Below are 19,077 nucleotides of genomic sequence, written 5' to 3' on the forward strand. Positions count from 1 at the left end.
TAATGTAACTCTTTAGGAATTGCTGCTAATAAAGGTCTAGAATTAGGAAAGTTTCCTTTGCCTTAACCAGATCTTGAGTGGAAGGCTGATGGAAGAGCTTGGTTAGAGCAGGTCCCAATATCAGTCTGAAGTTTCTTCTGCTTCACCTGAAGCAGACCTCACTGGTGTGCTCAGCCTCCTCTACTAAGCTACTTTTGCAAAGCTAATCCCAGAATCCCAAGGGTTGGAAGGGACCTCAGAAGATCATCTGGTCCAACTCCCCTGCAAGAGCAGGGTAACCTAGAGTACATCACACAGGAACTTGTCCAGGCAGGCCTTGAATATCTCCAATGTGAGAGACTCCACAACCCCCCTGGGCAACCTGTTCCAGTGCTCTGTCACTCTCACAGTAAAGAAGTTTTTCCTGATGTTCACATGGAACCTCCTATGTTCCAGCTTACACCCATTGCCCCTTATCTTATCACTGGGCATCACTGAAAAAAAACCTAGCTCCACCATCCTGACACTCAACCTTTACATATTTGTAAACATTGATGAGGTCGCCCCTCAGTCTCCTCCAAGGTAAAGAGACCCAGCTCCTTCAACCTCTCCTCATAAGGGAGGTGTTCCACTCCCTTAATCATTTTGTGGCTCTGCGCTGGACTCTTTCAAGCAACTCCCTGTCCTTCTTGAACTGAGAGGCCCAGAATGGGCCACAATATTCCAGATGCGGCCTTCCTCTTGCCTACAGTAGAGGAGGCACATGACATATGGGCACTGATGCCTTCTAAAAGCACAAACCATGCCTTAGAGGAGCATGCCTGAGCTCTAGCAGGCAACAGGCACTTGTAGGAGTCTCTTCCCATCCCTTCCAGTGAAGGGCTTCACTAGAGTCCAACCACATGTGGAAGGAAGTCTGAGTAGAACGGACCCAGTGGTGTGTGGTAGAGAGGGAGGCTCAGTTACAACTCTCATCCTGCCCAACAGGAGTTAGTTAAAGAAGAGAGATTTGAAACTGTCAGGTTGGGGATGCAGGCCGATAGCTTTGGAAGAGAAAGAACTTTGACAGAGTCAATTTATGAAGATACATTCAAGACTGGAAATGTTGCAATAAGATATTAAGCAAGTGTGTAAGCACAGTCTAAGGCAGAGCTTCAAGCAACATCCAGGACTGTGGTCTGAGGCAGTGCAAGCCAAAAACCTAATTAGAAAAATATGTACTAGTGAAAATAGCACACAAAGAGCATTTTGTACAGGTTACAAAGGAACAATATTGCTGTGAGGAAGAACAGCCAGCCTTCTCCAAACGTGTATAGTTCACAGAAAGGGAGACTGCAACTTAAAGAGACAACCATAAGGCAGAAGCAGCACAGATGTCATGGGGAGAGACACAGCAAGCAACAGCACAGCACAGCAAACCTGGGCAGAAGCTTGGTCCTGCTACTCACACTGATGATCCAATACTTTTGTCCTTAAAAACCCACAAAACCCCCAAAACTTTTCTTCTTTGACAGGTCAACAGCTGTGCAGGAAGGGTTGGTACCCTCTTGACTCTTACAGCCTGGACAAGCACAGCTCTAACTTAAAAATCATATCCAGGTCCTAGCAGCCAAGGACATGGAAGACCCTGATAGATAGTATCCCCTTTCCATAGCCTTGTTACCTGATGGAAGTGCTTCCTCTTCTCAGGAAAAGCATTATATAAGGCTTGAGCAGCACTGTTCAATAAGCAGAAACCAAAATAATGCTCTTGACACACTACAGAGTAGATGAGAGTGCTCCCCATTAGTTGATGTAGCTACTGTAGCGGATTTAAACCCACCACATTAGCAGAGTTGGCAGGTGCGATTTACACTGACAAAACCAGGCATCTAAAGCACTGTTTACCTATAAAAAGTGCTTTATATTCTTCAGAAAATAAATTGTAGAAGTCATTCAAACTGCTGAAATACCAAGAGCTTTCCTTTCAATTTCCTGGAGGCAGTCTGAGTGTCTCATTGCTCCATACAGCTCTACACCCCAACAACAACAAAAGAAGAAATTAAGGATAAAGAAAGCTTGCACGCATAAAAGCCAATATACCTTGTCAAGAGAAATGAGAACCCTACACTGAAGCACTGTCCCTTGGTTATTGTCAACCTTCCAGCTGCAGCAAAGCACTGATGAACAAAAGCTCAGCCCAGGATGGAGCAGTGCTTTGAGTCAGTCTCAGTTTGGAGCCCTAGTTCCATGAGAGATTGGTTCTCAAAAGCACTTAAATCATCTGGAGATCTTCAGTAGCATGTGGGATTGGAGGCAGTGTGAGCATGGCACAAAGTTCATGAGATTCTGCAGATAACTTCAAGCAGGGTCATTTCTACTGTTAAGGTGGATAAAAATCTAAGCGCAAGCGTTCACAAGTAGACACTGCTGTTATAGCCAAAACATCTAATTTTACTTAGAGGCAGCTTAGGGGAGGTGCGAGGGAGTGAACTATAATCAAGCCATAATGAGGGTGCAGAGGGCAGGCTGCTTCCTAAACAAAACAAACCCAGCAACCAGCTTTCAAGCTATCAGGAGCCCACCCATACTGCAAGAGCAGCAGCTGCTCTAACAGAGAGCTGCAGATCCCTGATGGAGAGCAGCAGAACAGAATGTCTTCTTTAAGGTACCTTCCCTGATCTTTCCCTGACAAGTCAAAGGGGGGTCAGCTGTGCCCAGTCTCACCAGAACCATTGCTTGGGGAAGAGGAGGACAGCACCAACAATTCTCAATGCCAGTTTTGAACCCAGGAGGAAACACTTTTCTGTCCAAATTAGGTGTACTCTTTGAGTCCTAGCCTTAATACTTTAAGGGCTGATGCTGGTTATAAATACACTGACTAAATTCCAGCTTGGATGGTTACCTTGTTTCTACTCAAAACCTAACCTTTAGCACAGAGCAGAAGAGTCAAGGCATTCCATCTCCTGCAAAGTGCCACCTAGAAGCACGTATGTTGGTTACAACTCCTAGCCCTGTGTCTATGTCTTGTTTACCCTTAGAATACCTCAACTGTCATTTATCCAATAGGCACATGTGGCCACCTGAAGTATTCCCTAGAAGGAATTCTCCATTAAGAAACCTAGCTTGCCATCCTGCTTTGCTCAACAGAGAGGAGTATCTAATAAATGAGTGATAATTCTAATTGGTAGTGCAAAAGGTGTACTTCACCAAAACCCACTGCAGTAGTTCAGAGGATTTCCCATCAGCACGGAATTGGGTGCATGCATGTCTTTAAGACACCAGTAAAAGAAAGACCTTACTAAAATGAGATGCAAGACAGCAGCTATTTTCTCATGGTATGGCTTCTGAAACTAGACAGAGACACCACTCTGTGAAATCACATCCCCAGTCAAAGACAAACACTGCATCTAAGAGTCAATATTTATTTGATTAATAACTTACAAAATTTAACAGATTTAATTTATGTAAGGAGAGCTAATTTATTAAACATTTTACAGATTTTTTTTGTTCACAATGTAATACATCAAGATCTTGACAGTATTAAAATAATACTTGGCACAGTTATAAATAAAGAATATACAAAAAAATCCATAGCTTAAAATGTAGTGATGCTGTTTTACACATTAATTGGAAAACCAAAATAATATCTGGTGGATATCAAAGAATACAGAAACCTGCAAAGAAACAGCACATGTTTAGGGCCAAGACAAAATTCCCATTTATTCTACCTATGTCAGATTAAGTTGGTCTGATCTGCTGTTGGTCTGGATCAGCTTTGTTAGGTTTCAGAAGCAATGAAGTTTTGGTTCAACAGGTGAATTGTATGTTTGATAACTTGACAGGAAAATGCTGCATAGTTGGCTCCCCCCTGCTTGATTTTACAGTTTCACATCAAACCATTCAGCGTTACTCAAGACAAATCACATTTTGCACTGGAAACTCCATACATCCTAAATCCAGATATGCAAGTTAATTTTCACAGCTACCCACTACTGCTCAAATTCTGCAGGTCTCAACAGAACTGTCACCAGAGAGCTATTAACAAGTAAATAGTGCAGAACTCACTACATACTACCAAAGATCACCTCTTCTTTTACAAACATTTGTGTGACACAAGTCATGGCAGTTAATGCTACTGGGCAACTAAAACCAGAACTTTTATCACGTACTGAACTGCTCTTCTGGTGCTAGGCGTTAGTCAATAAAGTGGATGGAAGTTCTTCAAGTCAACCGACCCCTAACAGAAATGTGGGAATGAAAACCAAACCCCTACTGAAGAAATATGTAGAACATTACTGGTGATTAAAACAACATTGAAAGTCTTCATGCTTTTTCTGAGTAGAAAAAAACGTGAATAACTGATGTCAACTGTTTTCACTGAAACAGAACGTGTCTTCGTTAGGACTGCAAGTTATGTCTGACAAAAACAGCAACAACTTCTTGCCACCCTCCACCCAGACCCCTCCCATTAAAACTGTATCCAAGACAACGCTGATTTTTCCAGTATTAAACATTCAAGTACTCTAATGCTGCACTTCTGTAAATCCTGATATCTGGTACTTGCAAACTAAGTGTGTGTCTTGAGATCAATGAACAACTACAGAAAAATGTTTACTTGCAAATACTGAACATCAACTATTTACAGTTTCACTGCTCCTCTTACTAAGGCAAGGGCCGGGAATACCACTAGACTGCTTTATTACCTGTAATCTGCATATTACAGAAAACGCTAATTTTGCCAAGCATCAAACATGCAGTGAATTTGCAGGGCATAACGCCTATTAACAGCAATATTGAACATCACTAAAAGCTCATTAGATATCTTCCTACACTTTTTTGGTTGAATAAAATGAAAATGAGCAGCTTTAAATACACTAAACACACACTCACAGAGAGAAAACTATTTGATAAATTATTTATATACAGATACACATTCTTTACACTGGTCTCAGACATCTGCTTTCAGGTCCCTCCCCAAACTCCCCTCACAGGTTTCTTGAACCACTGGGTTGCTACAGCACTTAGAAGAGAACTAACCTGGATTCTCAGTCTCTCTGTAAACAATAGTTAAGGAAGCAGTGAACAATTCACTATGAGTTCACTATGAAAACACCATAACAAAAATCAGTGCATCACATTCAAGAAAAGCCCCTTTGGAATGCAATTTCTGATCATTCCTTACCTTCCAAGCATATCTGTAGCATGAGAACTTAAAAAAAAGAAATTAAGGGTGACTTCCATGTGCAAATACACCATCTCCTTCAGAACACTGTGTTACATTTTCTGTGTGTGTGTGCTATCATGGGGAACTCGGCTTTGTTAAAGTCTGGATTCCATTATTTCACATCCAAACAAAATCAGCATTACAGGCAGCTTTGGGTCCTTCTTCTGCAGTTGCATCCAATTTAAAGCTGTCTTGTCTTTTTACAATTGAGATTCTTGCTTTCACATCTGTGGTTTTCCCCATGCAATTTCTCTTCCAACATGTCTCCAATTTCACTACACTGGTACTGTGAGGACCAAACCTAATATTAAAACATCTCTAGCTCGTAAGTTACTTATACAGTTAGTTCAAAGATAATGATTTTTTTCCACTGTTTTCCTGCACATTATATATTGTAATCTATTTTTACAGGTGTATCATGCATTTATGCAGGGCTTTAACTTTGACAGAAGAGCTTTCTTTATTTATTTCAGACTATATAACCTCAGAACAGGGTTATTACGAGTATTCAGTTGTACCAGTAACTGGTGGCAAAAAACAGTCGCCAAAAACCATGGGCAATGTATTTTTGTTTCAGCATTATCTGACATGCCCTACTGCTATAACTTAACACATTACAGGGGATTCCCACCACATGATGTTGGTAACAGTACTGAAAAGCACATTTTTCAAGGTACGTAATACTACCAAAAACCTGTATTAAAAATATAACATTACAGGAACTACAACATAGTGATCAGTGAACTCTGCATCATGAAATTTAGTTTTATATTCTAGATTCTTGTTTCAGTGGAATTACTTATATTGGGAAATATTTTTTTCTGCTCAGCACAATGTAACTACTTATGTCAATACTTAAATAATCTCATGCTCCATTGTGAAATACCTTAAATAAAAAACCCAACAACAAATACTGTGAATATGCTGTCGTGAATAATTCTCATGTTAAGAACTGTTAAAATCCCTTTTTGATCTTCCTCCTCTTCCTTATCAGGTTTGGCAGTTTATTCTGTCCACTTTACGTTTGTTAATAAAATTCTGATGAAGAGAAGGTACCTCATGATTCATCATCAGCCCTACACATAGCATGCTACTCTTCAAGGGATGCAGATTCGAGAGAGAGAGAAAATTTTTCAGGCACCACTCAAACATGATATGCTCACAGGACAAAGGTGGTGCTACACTAGCTGGTAGCCTGATCCTGAAGTTTGGTCATATTCTATTGTATACTGCCTTGTCCAGTCCACAATAACAGGCCGAAATAGACCACAGCATCTGAATTCAAAGAAGTCTATAATGTTCCTTATACATCCATGGCTAAAAACAGAACAAAACAAAAATGTTAGTCAACAACATCATAGCTTATCCAAAGTACAACATTTTTTGTCTACCTACAAATTCAACTCTCCACCCTTTAAGCTCCTAACTATAGAAAACCAATTGTGTTATCAATTATCTTAGTGCTTACTGATGAGCAAGTTCTGGAATAAGAAGCAGTTGCCAGACTTGCGAACATTCGATCCTTGGACACAGCCAGGACACTAACTTGCTTCCACTACCTACCAAAACTGTATGGAGAAGTGTAACATGTTATTGACGTGTACCATCATGTGGCACAGCATGGCAATTCAGACCCCTAAGAGGAAAGCTGCACTGTACAACTGCATGAAGTTAGTCTCTTCCTAAAATAATTTCAGTTTTTATTAATATCTATTTCTGTCACACATACTGGTTCAAGCAGCTGCAGGTCTAAGCTCAGTTAAGTCCCTAGACAGCAAAAAATTAAGAAAGCATTATCTGAATGAAATGAACCATTCAAGTGCCTACTGCCGTCGAATCAATTCATTGTTAAATATTTAAGATACCTACATCAAAATTCCAGCATGTTGGGGTTTTAAAACTTAATTATAGATGGGCTGAAATGATCACAGGCTTGTGGAAGAGAAGCTCATATTATGATATATGTAACAGCAGGTCTAAGCAACAAGATGACAGCTACTTGACGTTGATCCTTCATCTGACAGGTGATGTTCAACTGACAAGTCAGTTATTTTAGACATCTGGTGCTATTTTCAGGAGTCATTTTCATAATAGCAGCTATTTCAGTGAAATGGTTTGTGAATGTGACATTAATTTGGGAATCAAACCAGTAGTTTTATCCTATCCATGCACTATCCTGTGTTCTTCGGTAAAATAATCACCTGCTTTTGTTACAAATCTAATCTGTTGGAAGACTGCAACCATACAGAAATGCTTGTCTGCTTCTCACTACAAGTTTGGTATGGAGAGATACTAAAAGAAGGTTCACACAGGTTTCTATCACAAAAATCAAACTGCAACAATATCTTCTATCTCCTGTTCCCCTGGGTGTCACCTGAAAGAGCAGTAGCCCCTGCAGGAGACACAACATATGCAGCAGGATGAGACACACTTCTGTCCTTTCATCGCTCCTTTTGTACTTTGATCTCACCATACCAATATACCAGCCTCATGCCTCCATTTATTTCCTGCTTTGGCTCCACAAGGTGCTCCACACTGCCCTATTCCCACCCCAGAGCTATTTTATCCCCGATCCCCTCTCTTTCAGCTTGCACCCTCAGTGCTATAGAAACCAGAATCCCAACCTACCCTTTACATACTGACACCCAAAAGCCCATGTCTCACCCATTTAACACCCACTTCAGACGTCCTGCTCCCTTCCCTACAAAGAGCTTTGCTCATGTTCATCCTCCTGAGCAGGAAGGAAATGCTGCTTCTTTCACAGTAAAGAGAGCAAGGGAAGCTACTGTACAGAGCAAATTCAACAGCACATTAAATATCAATCAGGATAAAGTGCCCAGTGTGGAAGTGAAGACCCAGGTCAACACCATGCAATAAACAACCACCTCCAGTCTGAGCATCTGATTTATAAAGAAAATATTTCCCCATAAGCTCTACAGCAAATTATGACCACTGCTGGGAAAGCATTCTTTTCTGTGGTTAGGCATCCCTGTCTACAGTCACTACAAAATGGTTATCGCTTTAACTGGACAGAATCTGTTCCTGTAAAAATAGCTGACACATTCAGCATTCCAAGTAATGAAAATTCTCTAAAAGTATTTAGCCATGTTCTGTTTCAACAAGCTACACAACTCAAATGTACGCAAGGCTACACAAATATGCTTATACTTTAAAACTTACTTGAATGGGCTTTCAATAGATGTGGTTGTAACTTTAAAGTGCTTATATCTTCTTGCATTCATTCTTTCATTTGTCGTGATCCCCAAGCAAGATATCTGAAGACAGGAAAAAAAAGAGTAAGCAATTTAGCTCTTGTAAAAACATACAAATAAGCCCTGCATAAGCCAGACTGAAAAACAAAGACCAGATTTACTAGTTTATATTCTTTCTTTTGAAGAAGGAATTTTCTGTCTAGGGAAATTATCAGGTCCCAAAGTAAAACAACACAGAATACTGCTACCAGACTGTGCAAAATATTTAATTTTGAAAGTGATCAGAAATCAATCATGATCATTGAATAAACTGTGACTTCTTAGTTCATAACAGAGATGCCTGAACTACACTGTTAGCTGAAGTGCACTGTAAGTAACAGATTCAGGAGTTACTCTACACAGCATCTGAATGACTTTTTTTTCCCCTCCAGACATTCTAGTTATAGCTATAGTACATTTTTCGTGATTTATAAATGTGTTGCAGTAACATAACTTTTCTGTCTGTTAGACAAAAAAGACAGCGAGAAAAAAGTGGGGTGGTTTTGGTTGTTGTTACTTGTGGGGTTTGTCCCCTTTCCATAACAATTTGTCCCAAAGGCTGTGATTTTCTGTAATAGCTTTCCAACTACATTAGCCTAAAAGGGTATCTTACTTAAAACTGGAGCTTATTTAATGTGATGTAATTGGAAACAAAACTGTGAGAATGTCCATAGCAGCCTATATCACAGGAAGATAAAATCTTGTCATTCCTTGTGAAATATAAAAAGTCAACTCTATTACATATTGCAGAAGCAAGAACATTTAAAAAGTTAAGTTTGGGATGGCTTGCCTCATCTGGATGTACTTAGTGTCTCACATTTTCTTCACCTCCATAAAACCCTGTGAAGTTTCATGTCTATGTATACAAAGGGGCTCTCAACAGCCACCTTTTGAAGTAGAAAGTAAAGGCTTTAAGATAGTAGGTAGTGTTTTGACAATAACTCTGGCCAGTTCAATAAGAGGGATAGGTCCAAACTTTACGATGAAGAGGAAAAAAAAGCAGCTAGAGTAGGGGCTATGCAGGTGCAAATCAAAAGAAGCATTTTAGAGAATATTTTTATGAATTTCATCATTGTGGCAAATGATGATTTGCCAAGAATAATCCCAAGTTTTCTATGCATAAAACTCTTAGGAAATTTAGTAATATGACTGTGTTCAGTTTTAATTTTTCCAGGATTATTAAAGAAGTCAAATACTAGAATTATTTTACTTAATTGCACTAATGATACAAAGTACTATCAGCTGTATTTTTCTAAAAGGCATAATTCAAAGATTCAGCTGTACAAAGATCCTATTAACAGGAATCCTCAATGGGGAACTGAATGGATCATGATGAAATATGACGGAAGGTTCTCCAGAAAGTTACATGCTTAATCTGCTAAAAGTCTGGTGGGTTAGACTGCTTTGAAGACACCTGAAAGACATGGAGTTACCTCTGCTCATTTGTCACGGGCAGGAAAGACCTCTAAAAGACTGAAGAGCTATCACTCACATGTGACAGGTTTTGAAATTGACCTATGCTACAAATGATGAATGTTGTAGAGAAAGAATAATAAACCTTAAAATTTCCTGAAAAGTTGTACCTAAGCTTTAGAGGATTATTTTTATTTCCAGGATCTCTGAAAGGATTAAATCAGTTAAGTCTCATGGTTCATTAATGACAAGTCACACTGAAAGACTTTCAAGTCTTAAAGCCTTTCAGTATGACTTGTCTTTTCTTAAAAAGAAAAACAAAAACGTGGGTTTGGTCAGATTACAGTACAATAATCCCTTTGAAGTTACCACCTTTTTCTCCTAACGATGTACTGCATTATTCCAAGCTCAGCTCACAGATCTTACCCCTATTGCCTTTCTCTGGCCTGTTTTGCCTTTTTGTCATTCTAAGAACAGAAAGCAGACGGTATTTTAAATCTCTTGCCCCCGCCCCCCCCCCCGCCCCAAAGGCACAAGTGAATGAGTAGTGAATAATGCCTAATATCCAGAGACAACAGATGCTGGCCTCTTCCAGTGTAGCTGAGAGACTAAACACTTGATCTTGCATAACGAACTTTAAAATTCAAATGAGAGAGCTATTAGATATTCTTATGTTACTCCCAAAACTCAGCATTAGAAGAAGGGCTCTTCCCTACCTGATACATCTGACACATGAGTAACACAGCCACCCACATGAAGTGAAAAACACTGTTTAGAAACATCCAGAACATCCACGGAGAACAGGTAGCAATCTGTGTAACATAGGTCCAAAATCCATCTTTTGCATAACTTGTCTCACAGTGGAATCCCCAGTCTAGAGAATAAACAAAGTGTCAAAAAACATACAGAAGTGTTAAGATATGTTTACTACACATGAACAGAATGCCCATATTTGAATGTAATAAATAAGAAAATGACAATGTGCCAAAACAGCTTTACTTGCTCTCTCTTCCTTTCCCAACTCCTCGAATACATGAGACATGCACATACTTGGCTGTGATAAAGAAAAAAAATCTAGGACAAGAAAAACATCATCTTCTAACTTAAACCACCCAATACAGTCACTCAGTAATGTGAGGTCTGATTCCCGAAAAAAAAAGTCCAAAACTCTGATGAGGCAGAAGCATGTAGAAATCTATACCAGGAGATAAACAAAGTATTTATAGGCAATTAAAAAAATAAAAAAGGCAAAAAGCCCTTATTTACTCACAAGAGATACATCCATAAATCATCCAGCAGATCATAAAAAGCAAGAAGAACAGGTATCCCATAAAATAGCGGTGGTTCCCTGCTCCTAAAGTTGCACAAAAACAGGGATTGAATCAGTACACTTTAAGAAGACAGACAACACTACACCAGAAAGTTCAACTAGTTGCGTAGATTACTGCTTCTTATTGTATACAGAAACATTACTCTCCCATATTAAGCCAATATAACGTCAAGACAGTGAAATTAGCTGGTTTACTTACAATTTCTCTTTTTTATATACTTCTCAGGCAACAAAGCAATGTTTTATTTTCTTCAATTTCTGTCACATTATAGCTGCGATTCACACAAATGCATTTCATTTGTAACCTTTCACAAGCTAATAAAATAACTGATTTAGAACAATGTTGGTGACAGCTGTTGCAGAACCCTGAACAGCCAGGAATTACACATTAATAAATAGTTTTAAAATGTCACTGAAAAAAAAAAATCAGACTGTAGCATTCACTTTCATAAAAGAAATAAAAATATGAATAAAGATAGAACCTCCTTTCATGATAAGGGAGCTCACAGCTTAGGTTTAAACCTGCTCAATGAAGCTAAAAGTAAAATATGTAATAGAACTTGTAAAACAAATACCTGTAACTGAACAGACAACCTGGCTAAAATAAGCAGAATGTTTTTTATCCCATTCATTAAGACAAAATTTAAACGCAAGAAAATTCAGTTACTGAAAGACTGATCTATTTTTAACACTAATAGAGCTAAAAAGATGTCTTATATGCAAATATGTCATAATTCTGAGGTACTCAGTCTTCCTTCTGTTTGTAAAATATGTCCATTGTTGCAACCTTCCAACTGCTCTAGGCTGTAAACTAAACCCACAGAGATGATAATGGGCTACAACAGATTTGGCTGTCACCATCTACCAGCACAGCATTTACTACTTCATTATGTCAAATGTTTTGCCTGCTAAAAGAAGAGCATCCTCTGGAGGCAGAAAATAAAGTGCTTTAAGAAGTGAACTAAAAGACTATATAAATAAGAGATGAGGAAAAATACACATATAATACAAGCTAGACTAAACACATTTCCTTGAAAATCAAACAAGTTCCTGCAGACATAAAATATGTTGTAACATTACCTTCAATCACCTAAAGCATACAAGAAACAGTGCTGGGAATGTCCCTAAGGTATAACTTTCATTTGCATTCTAAATTTCAGAACTGTTAAGTTTCATTAAAGACAGCCTTTTGAAAAATGGAAGTTGAACAGTGACCTAGAGGTCCACATGAGAGGCATCTAATGAGATGCTTCATTCAGCAGCATCTTCAATGATAGTAAACCAAATTATATTTAACAGGAAATCCATCTGTACCTGGCAAAATCATCTATGTGGCACTTCAAAACCACAAAAGAGACAGGCACAATCTTGGTTACAGTTTAAAGAACAAAGGATATTGGAAAGAGAAAGTGGAGAAACTGCCTTTCTTCTCTATCTTGAATAAGACTGGACAAAACACAGCACTATTTTCTGCAGAAAGAACTGTCGCTACTTTCTTTTATATGGCTGTGCATATATTATACATAAGTGATAAAAAAATAATCATCTTTATTATATGTTATTGATGGAGTTAGAGTGCATGATTTAGACTGTTATTTCTTAGTTTTTCCTACTTTTAGCTCCTTGGAGAAGAATCCCAGTTGGAGGAAAAAGTGATAAATATTCTAAGCCATAAAATAATTTCTCCCATACACAAGACCTACTTTCTGAGCCACTGCTATCAGGACAATAATACAGTACATCATCAGCAGAACCCATATGACTCAATTTAAAATTTGGGTCTAGCTCCTTTCATGCTATTACTTGAAGACTAAATTTCTGTTGCCAGTCTGCAGTTTGTGTTTGCAATGTAATTACAAGTTTAGTATTTTGGATTTTCAAAAAACCAACAGTAAAAAGCATAATGCTATTATGATACCTGGTTTCAAAGATAAGCATAATCACCTTTAGAGACTTGCTCACGGCAGTTTTAACTAAGATTCTGTGGGTGTGATAAAAATAATTTGCCCCAATTGCCAATGCATTTATTTTTCAAATAGTCTGTACTTTTTGTCAACTTCCTCAGAACGGTAAAAATATTCTCTCTCAGTCTCTTTATGTGCCAAGTTTTATCCCCAAATAATTTATTTTAGTGTGTGTACACACTGTTAGAGTGTTTCTCAGTCCTATCTTTAGCAAAATTCTTATTCTTCTAACACATTCAAAGGAAGACTACACAAAATATTTCCAAATTCCACCATTCCAGAAAAGTGTGATTCATGTTTCCCTTTTTGGCAAACATAGAAGGAATGCTGTTTTAAGAATGGATTCTGGTTTGTAATCCTATGCTCAGAGTCACCATGTTCCAATCTGAGAGCAGAGAAGCCATATAAGGTCATTCACACCATCGCTCCCTCCAGTTCACACTGTTCCCAGAGTGTGATTTCTAATACTTTTTTTCCCAGCATACTTTCAAGAGTCCTAATGTTTAGTTTTACCTCCAGTTATCCCAAGCAATCTGTACAGGACCACCAGTAGACAGATTCTGCTTTTCCATCACCGCTGTTTTTATAAAACAGATTTCCTCCACCTAACTTAATCCCATTACTCACTCTCTTACTACACACACACACTAAGGTCTTTCCTCCCCAGTCTGGTTTTCATGCTTTTCCTGTTACTGATTAAAATACTGGATTCTCTGTCCCGCTGACAAGTACTTACTCCTCTGCACTCTTGCAAAACAGTCACTAACCATTCTCCAAAACCTGAGCCCATGCCCCCTTGCCTGTTTTAATTAAAAATGTCTTAGTTCTTCACTGTACATCTAAAATATAAATCAAAAGTTGCTCAGGTAGTAACATCAATAGGAAATGTAAAATAGAAGGGAGTGACACAGGTCCATCTCAGTGAGACTTCAATGATGCCCTGAAATGCCAGCACGACTATCTTACTCTTCACCACAAGACCAAAGTACTGTGAGTATCCATTACTATATGTATTTGGAATGACCACAATGAAGCATTTATTGGCTGTCAGCTGCCAATGAATCCAGGTCCTAATTCTTCCCCAAGATTGACATTAACCTCTGCTTGTATCCTAAAAAAATAAACCAGTGAGGTAGGCTGCACTCATTTCCTAGCTGTGAAGTATTCAATGCTCCCGGCATAATAATGGCTTTCAAGTAAGTTTCTCAAAATGTATGACAGGGAATAGTAGCATTTAGAGACTTTATTCTTGTTCTATATATGTTCCTTTCGTCATCACTGGGGACAATGAGCAACTACCTGGGGAGTCAGAAAGAGAATATCTCAGTAGGAAGTCATTATGTATCTAGCTGCGATCATGACATTCTGAGTAAGTACACTTTCCCATTAAATTGCTGAAAATGGTGGGTAAAGATGAAAGATTGTATCTTATGCAATGGATAATAGTCCATTGTGGAATCAGTACATGCTTTTTCTGCAGATTTTAAAAAAGCAGGTAAGCTTTGCATCTTTTAATTGAGTTTATATTAATAAAAATGTATATGTAGGAAACTGAATTAGAAAGAGAAGAATTTTGAGGATGAGTATGTAACAGACAATACAAATTAGAATAATGCAGAGTATTGCATGTAGAAAAAAAATAAGCTCAATACGGAAAATGTTTTTCCCTCTACCAAAAGTACTCAACAGCTTTCCTCAAGACTTTGGCACTTTCACCATGAAATGAGAACAGATACAAACCTGTACAACACCCAGGGGCCATTTCAGAAGCTTTCCCCTTCTTCATCTGTTCAGACAACATCATATTTTAGCATATTACTCACCTACGCAGTTACCCACCCACGGGCAGTGGTGATCAAACTTTGCTATACATCGATTGCATACACCACAGTGTTTGGATCTCACTGGCTTCCGTATCTGTAAGGGTTATTAACATTTGTTTAGAAAAACAAAACACTCTGTGATTTTAAATAGGACCCTCCCCCATTTAAATGTAATTTTTCTGTTGTTAACCCCTTAAAAACCCTTCAAAACTGATACTAATTTTTAAAGCAATCTTGGGTATTAAGCGTTATCTATACACTATTTAACACAAACATCTATACAATCAGATCAAAATGATTTTCACACTATTCTTGTTACATATACAGGATTTTTTTCCATTCCCCCAGTTACTGAGCTTTAGATAGCAACCTCTTTAATTTCAGCTTCTCAGTAATGAAGATACAGAATGAGTTTGAGTTCCATAATTCTGTCACTATCTTTCATAAATGAGTTGTAACAAACTCTCCCAGTTTTTTTTCTAAAGACAGGAATACAACTCAACAAGTGGAAGTTGGTGGAACTTAAAATGCTAAATTACTCCCAACATTTACTTTTTTAAAAAGCTTATGTTGTGAAAGAAATATAAAATGGCAGTGAAAAAGAACTGATACAAAAATATTCTAAGATATACGCGTATATACACATACGCATCATTTTTAAAGGGCCACATCGGAACATAATTTTGCAGATTAAATTATGGGAACATTAACATCGTTGATGCTCTACATAGGACAAAGCATTATAGTGCAACACTGACAACCTTAATAATTTTATATTTACTACTTTATTTCTGTAAAACTTTCTATAAAAGAAACACGTTGCATTTCAGTATGGTTACTTTTTTTCCTTAAGCAATTATTCCCTTTTAAGTTTTCTGTGGTGAAACTAAGTATTAACTTGTCCAAGAAAAGCATTTACTTTCAATTTGGCAAGCTTTGAAAAACTATGAACCCCTTCAATTACTGTCAAACTGAGAAGTACACTTGATTTTTTTTGGGGAAAAAAATTTACTAGAAGAACCACATCATTTTATTGTGAGTTACAAAAGTGATTTTCATAACTTGTTAGCTGTATAGCCAACCATCTGGGCAGATATATTGGATTCTTGGATTTCAACACCAGCAAGTTATTTCCACAGTGATTAACTGTTTTCCTCTTCCTATTGCAGGTTCTTTTTTTGTGTACAGACGTATTAATTGAAAACACAGCTTAAATGAAAGATTACAAATAAATACTGCCTTTGAAACTGCATTAAAGCCAAAAATGTGTTCAGTACAGGAACATCTCGTTTTGGCCTAACATAACAGAAATCAGTGCTGCCATTGATTAAAAAAAATACACTACCAAGCAAGTACTGCAGAATATACTGAGGTCCAGACTTCCTGTCTCTGCAAGCTCTACTATTGTCTGCAGAAAAAGAAAAGGAAAAGGAAAATAAGAAATTAGAATTTAGCACATAAACAAATACTGACAGCCATTGTAATGGCTGGTTTTCAGACCCAGGATTGTGAACTCTCTTCATTTCAGGTACTTTGCACACTGGAATAACTTAAATTCAGCTGAAACAGATTTTAAACCTACTTTATTAAACCCATATGCACATTTATTTCTCAATTAATTCTAGATTATACTTATTCGTAGTCTATGTAAGTTTAATTAGAGAAAAAGCAAGCTTATATTAATTTTGATACATCCACACAGTGGTTAGCACCAGCTTGACTAACCCATTGTTAAACCTATTAGAATTAATGCAGCTCAATTTCCAAATGGGAACATAAATGAAACTAGCTAGCATGATCTGCCAGTCTAAAAACCAGATTTTCTTTCCAGTGGTATCCCAGCAAAAGCTTTAAAACTATATTCACCTCTTTCCTCAGTTATTAAAGCTTCAAGAAAAAAAACAAATAATGCAAACCAAACCTCCTCTTACTGACAATGCTATACAAGGGTCAAGTGATACACAGAAGAATGTATCAGTTAAAGCATGCCTATAATTTCACATTAAATGATAGGGGCTTTTCTTATTTTATACACTCCTTCAGTACCCACTTAATTGTTGGAATAGAAGGAACCTACTATTCCATTAAATGGTTTCCAACAATTTTTAAATTCAGCAGCTGAGATCATGCCATGTGAGACTTAAATGACATGTTGACATTTGCAACATACGGAAATATCCTGAAAACATCGTTTACACAGCAACCTTCCCTGAACTAGAAGGAACTCACTCAGCATAAAGAGTTTACGGCAAATAGCTTTATCTATTGATCCCTTTCAAACCTTACATGTACGCATATAGGTGGTTTCTAACTGCAGAAGCAACAGAACAGTCCTTACAACTAGTTTCTCATCACAGCAATATAAATGTAACTTCCTTAATTAGATGATGACCACTCAGGTGGGTATCTTGACTGAAGCGGTAGAAGTTTTCCTCCAAAATACTACAGCGGTTATGAAAAATTTGTGGAAACGTGTCTTGAAAGTAACTAGTAAAAGCTACAGTCAACAGGCTGGGGGTAAATCAGTGTCTTAATGATTTCCCTGCAATCACAGGTAAATGAGCACAAACAACACTTTTCTTAGACTCATAAGGTCTGAAAGTTAAGACGATTTTTAACCTTGCTTGTATTTCCATTTGCTACTGGGCCAGTTCTTCCCTCCACCACTGCAACCCTTCATATCACCTCTCCAATCAACCACTGCCATTCACAAGCCTTTCCATGCGGCTTGCCAACTTCAGTGCTCTAACATCCCTTTCTCATCTCCCTCTGCCATCCCTTGCTTCTCCAATATCCTCACCAAAGGACATGAAATTAAAGGACCTCCCACACAAGGGTGACTTTAGTAAATAAGCCAAATGAACAGCAAGTAAAACACACAATGAGGTGTATCTAAGTGATTTCAGTGCTGACGGTGTGCCTTTTGATACCTTGGAAAATTGATAGAGTATGTTTGAACAATTTCATAAATAGTTCCTCTGATTTCACTGGGAGTATACATTACACTACAGATTAACAAAAGGGTGCCACACCAGAGAATGCACATGGTGCGATGCTCAACAATGTAGTTCAGTATCATCCACAAGTATGATCCCAAAGCTCAGGAGGACAGAAGTGAACCAGAGCAGATAAATCAGTTTTAAATATAACTCACTGAGCTTATACAGAGACCCAGGAGCACTCAAGTTAGAATACGCTGTTGTGCTTTGTCAACTTTGTGTCTATTTTCTATGTTTTTGAACTACCAGAAATTTTTCTTTATATACTTAATTTAAGAGTGACTTGGGTTATTTTGCAACACAGAAAAAAGGACATGACATACCAGAAGAATAAACATCTGATATTGTTACAACACATTTCCAAACACACTTAACTTGGCCAACTGGAATTACAAGAATTCTTTTGATTGCTTATTCCAAAGGTAAAGGCTAACTGAACATTAAATATTTGGAGACAAATTCTGAAAACATGAAAAAGCACTACACTGCACAAAGGTAAGGCATGCGTCCTGCAGTGCTTTATAACCCTGACAGTAGATCATTTTTGCAGATTGGTTAACTGCGGTGTAAGAAATCTAAAACACTCTTAGCCATATGCATCTGCCTGAAGAAGCTGCATTTCGTAATTCCTATCCAGTTCAGCAAAGCTTCTGTAACCACACTCAACTACTCAAGCAAGTAGATAAAATGAGTTGCATATTTGAGTAACTTGCTGAATCCAAACCAAAGTGCAGTTGTTGACTATACTATTTAATTCAGTCCAGTTGAAGGCAGACAATTTAGTTTGGAATTTACTTTGGCAAATTTGCAATAACAGAAAGGGAATTTGCAGAATAAATGTGCACATTGTCTAAACATAACTCAGCTACAACCTATTGGAAACTACAAAAATCATTTAAGGTACGGCAACCATCCTGTTAAAGCCTATTACATTTTCATTCCTACGTAAGATCATAATTCCAAGTGGTCTGATGTCAATCCACACAGGTGTTTTCACAAATTACTGTGAAGTAGAAGCGCAAACCTCACCTTTGGTGAAACGTGAGCTTCTAGGAAACTTTGACAAAATGAAACAAACAAAATGCTTCTGCTGCTTGTATAATTTTTGCATA

General features: G+C 37.8%; 1 protein-coding gene across 1 annotated transcript in view; it reads right to left on the reverse strand.

Annotated features, from left to right (window-relative positions):
• Positions 1-3,369: 3,369 nt before the first annotated feature.
• ZDHHC17 (zinc finger DHHC-type palmitoyltransferase 17) overlaps positions 3,370-19,077 on the reverse strand; it is a 73,169-nt gene continuing 57,461 nt past the window's right edge. Inside the window, exons 12-17 of the mRNA XM_061369383.1 lie at positions 16,312-16,374; positions 14,967-15,060; positions 11,120-11,203; positions 10,566-10,723; positions 8,366-8,460; positions 3,370-6,502 (exon numbers count right to left, since the gene is read on the reverse strand). Of these exons, the coding sequence (XP_061225367.1) occupies positions 6,364-6,502; positions 8,366-8,460; positions 10,566-10,723; positions 11,120-11,203; positions 14,967-15,060; positions 16,312-16,374 (633 nt within the window). The 3' untranslated portion in view covers positions 3,370-6,363. The remainder of the gene's footprint in view (positions 6,503-8,365; positions 8,461-10,565; positions 10,724-11,119; positions 11,204-14,966; positions 15,061-16,311; positions 16,375-19,077) is intronic.

Source organism: Neopsephotus bourkii, unplaced genomic scaffold, assembly GCF_033783945.1.
Source record: "Neopsephotus bourkii isolate Nb327-2 ecotype Australia unplaced genomic scaffold, CSIRO-AGI_Nbou_v1 NB_1493, whole genome shotgun sequence".
Lineage (NCBI taxonomy): Eukaryota > Metazoa > Chordata > Aves > Psittaciformes > Psittacidae > Neopsephotus > Neopsephotus bourkii.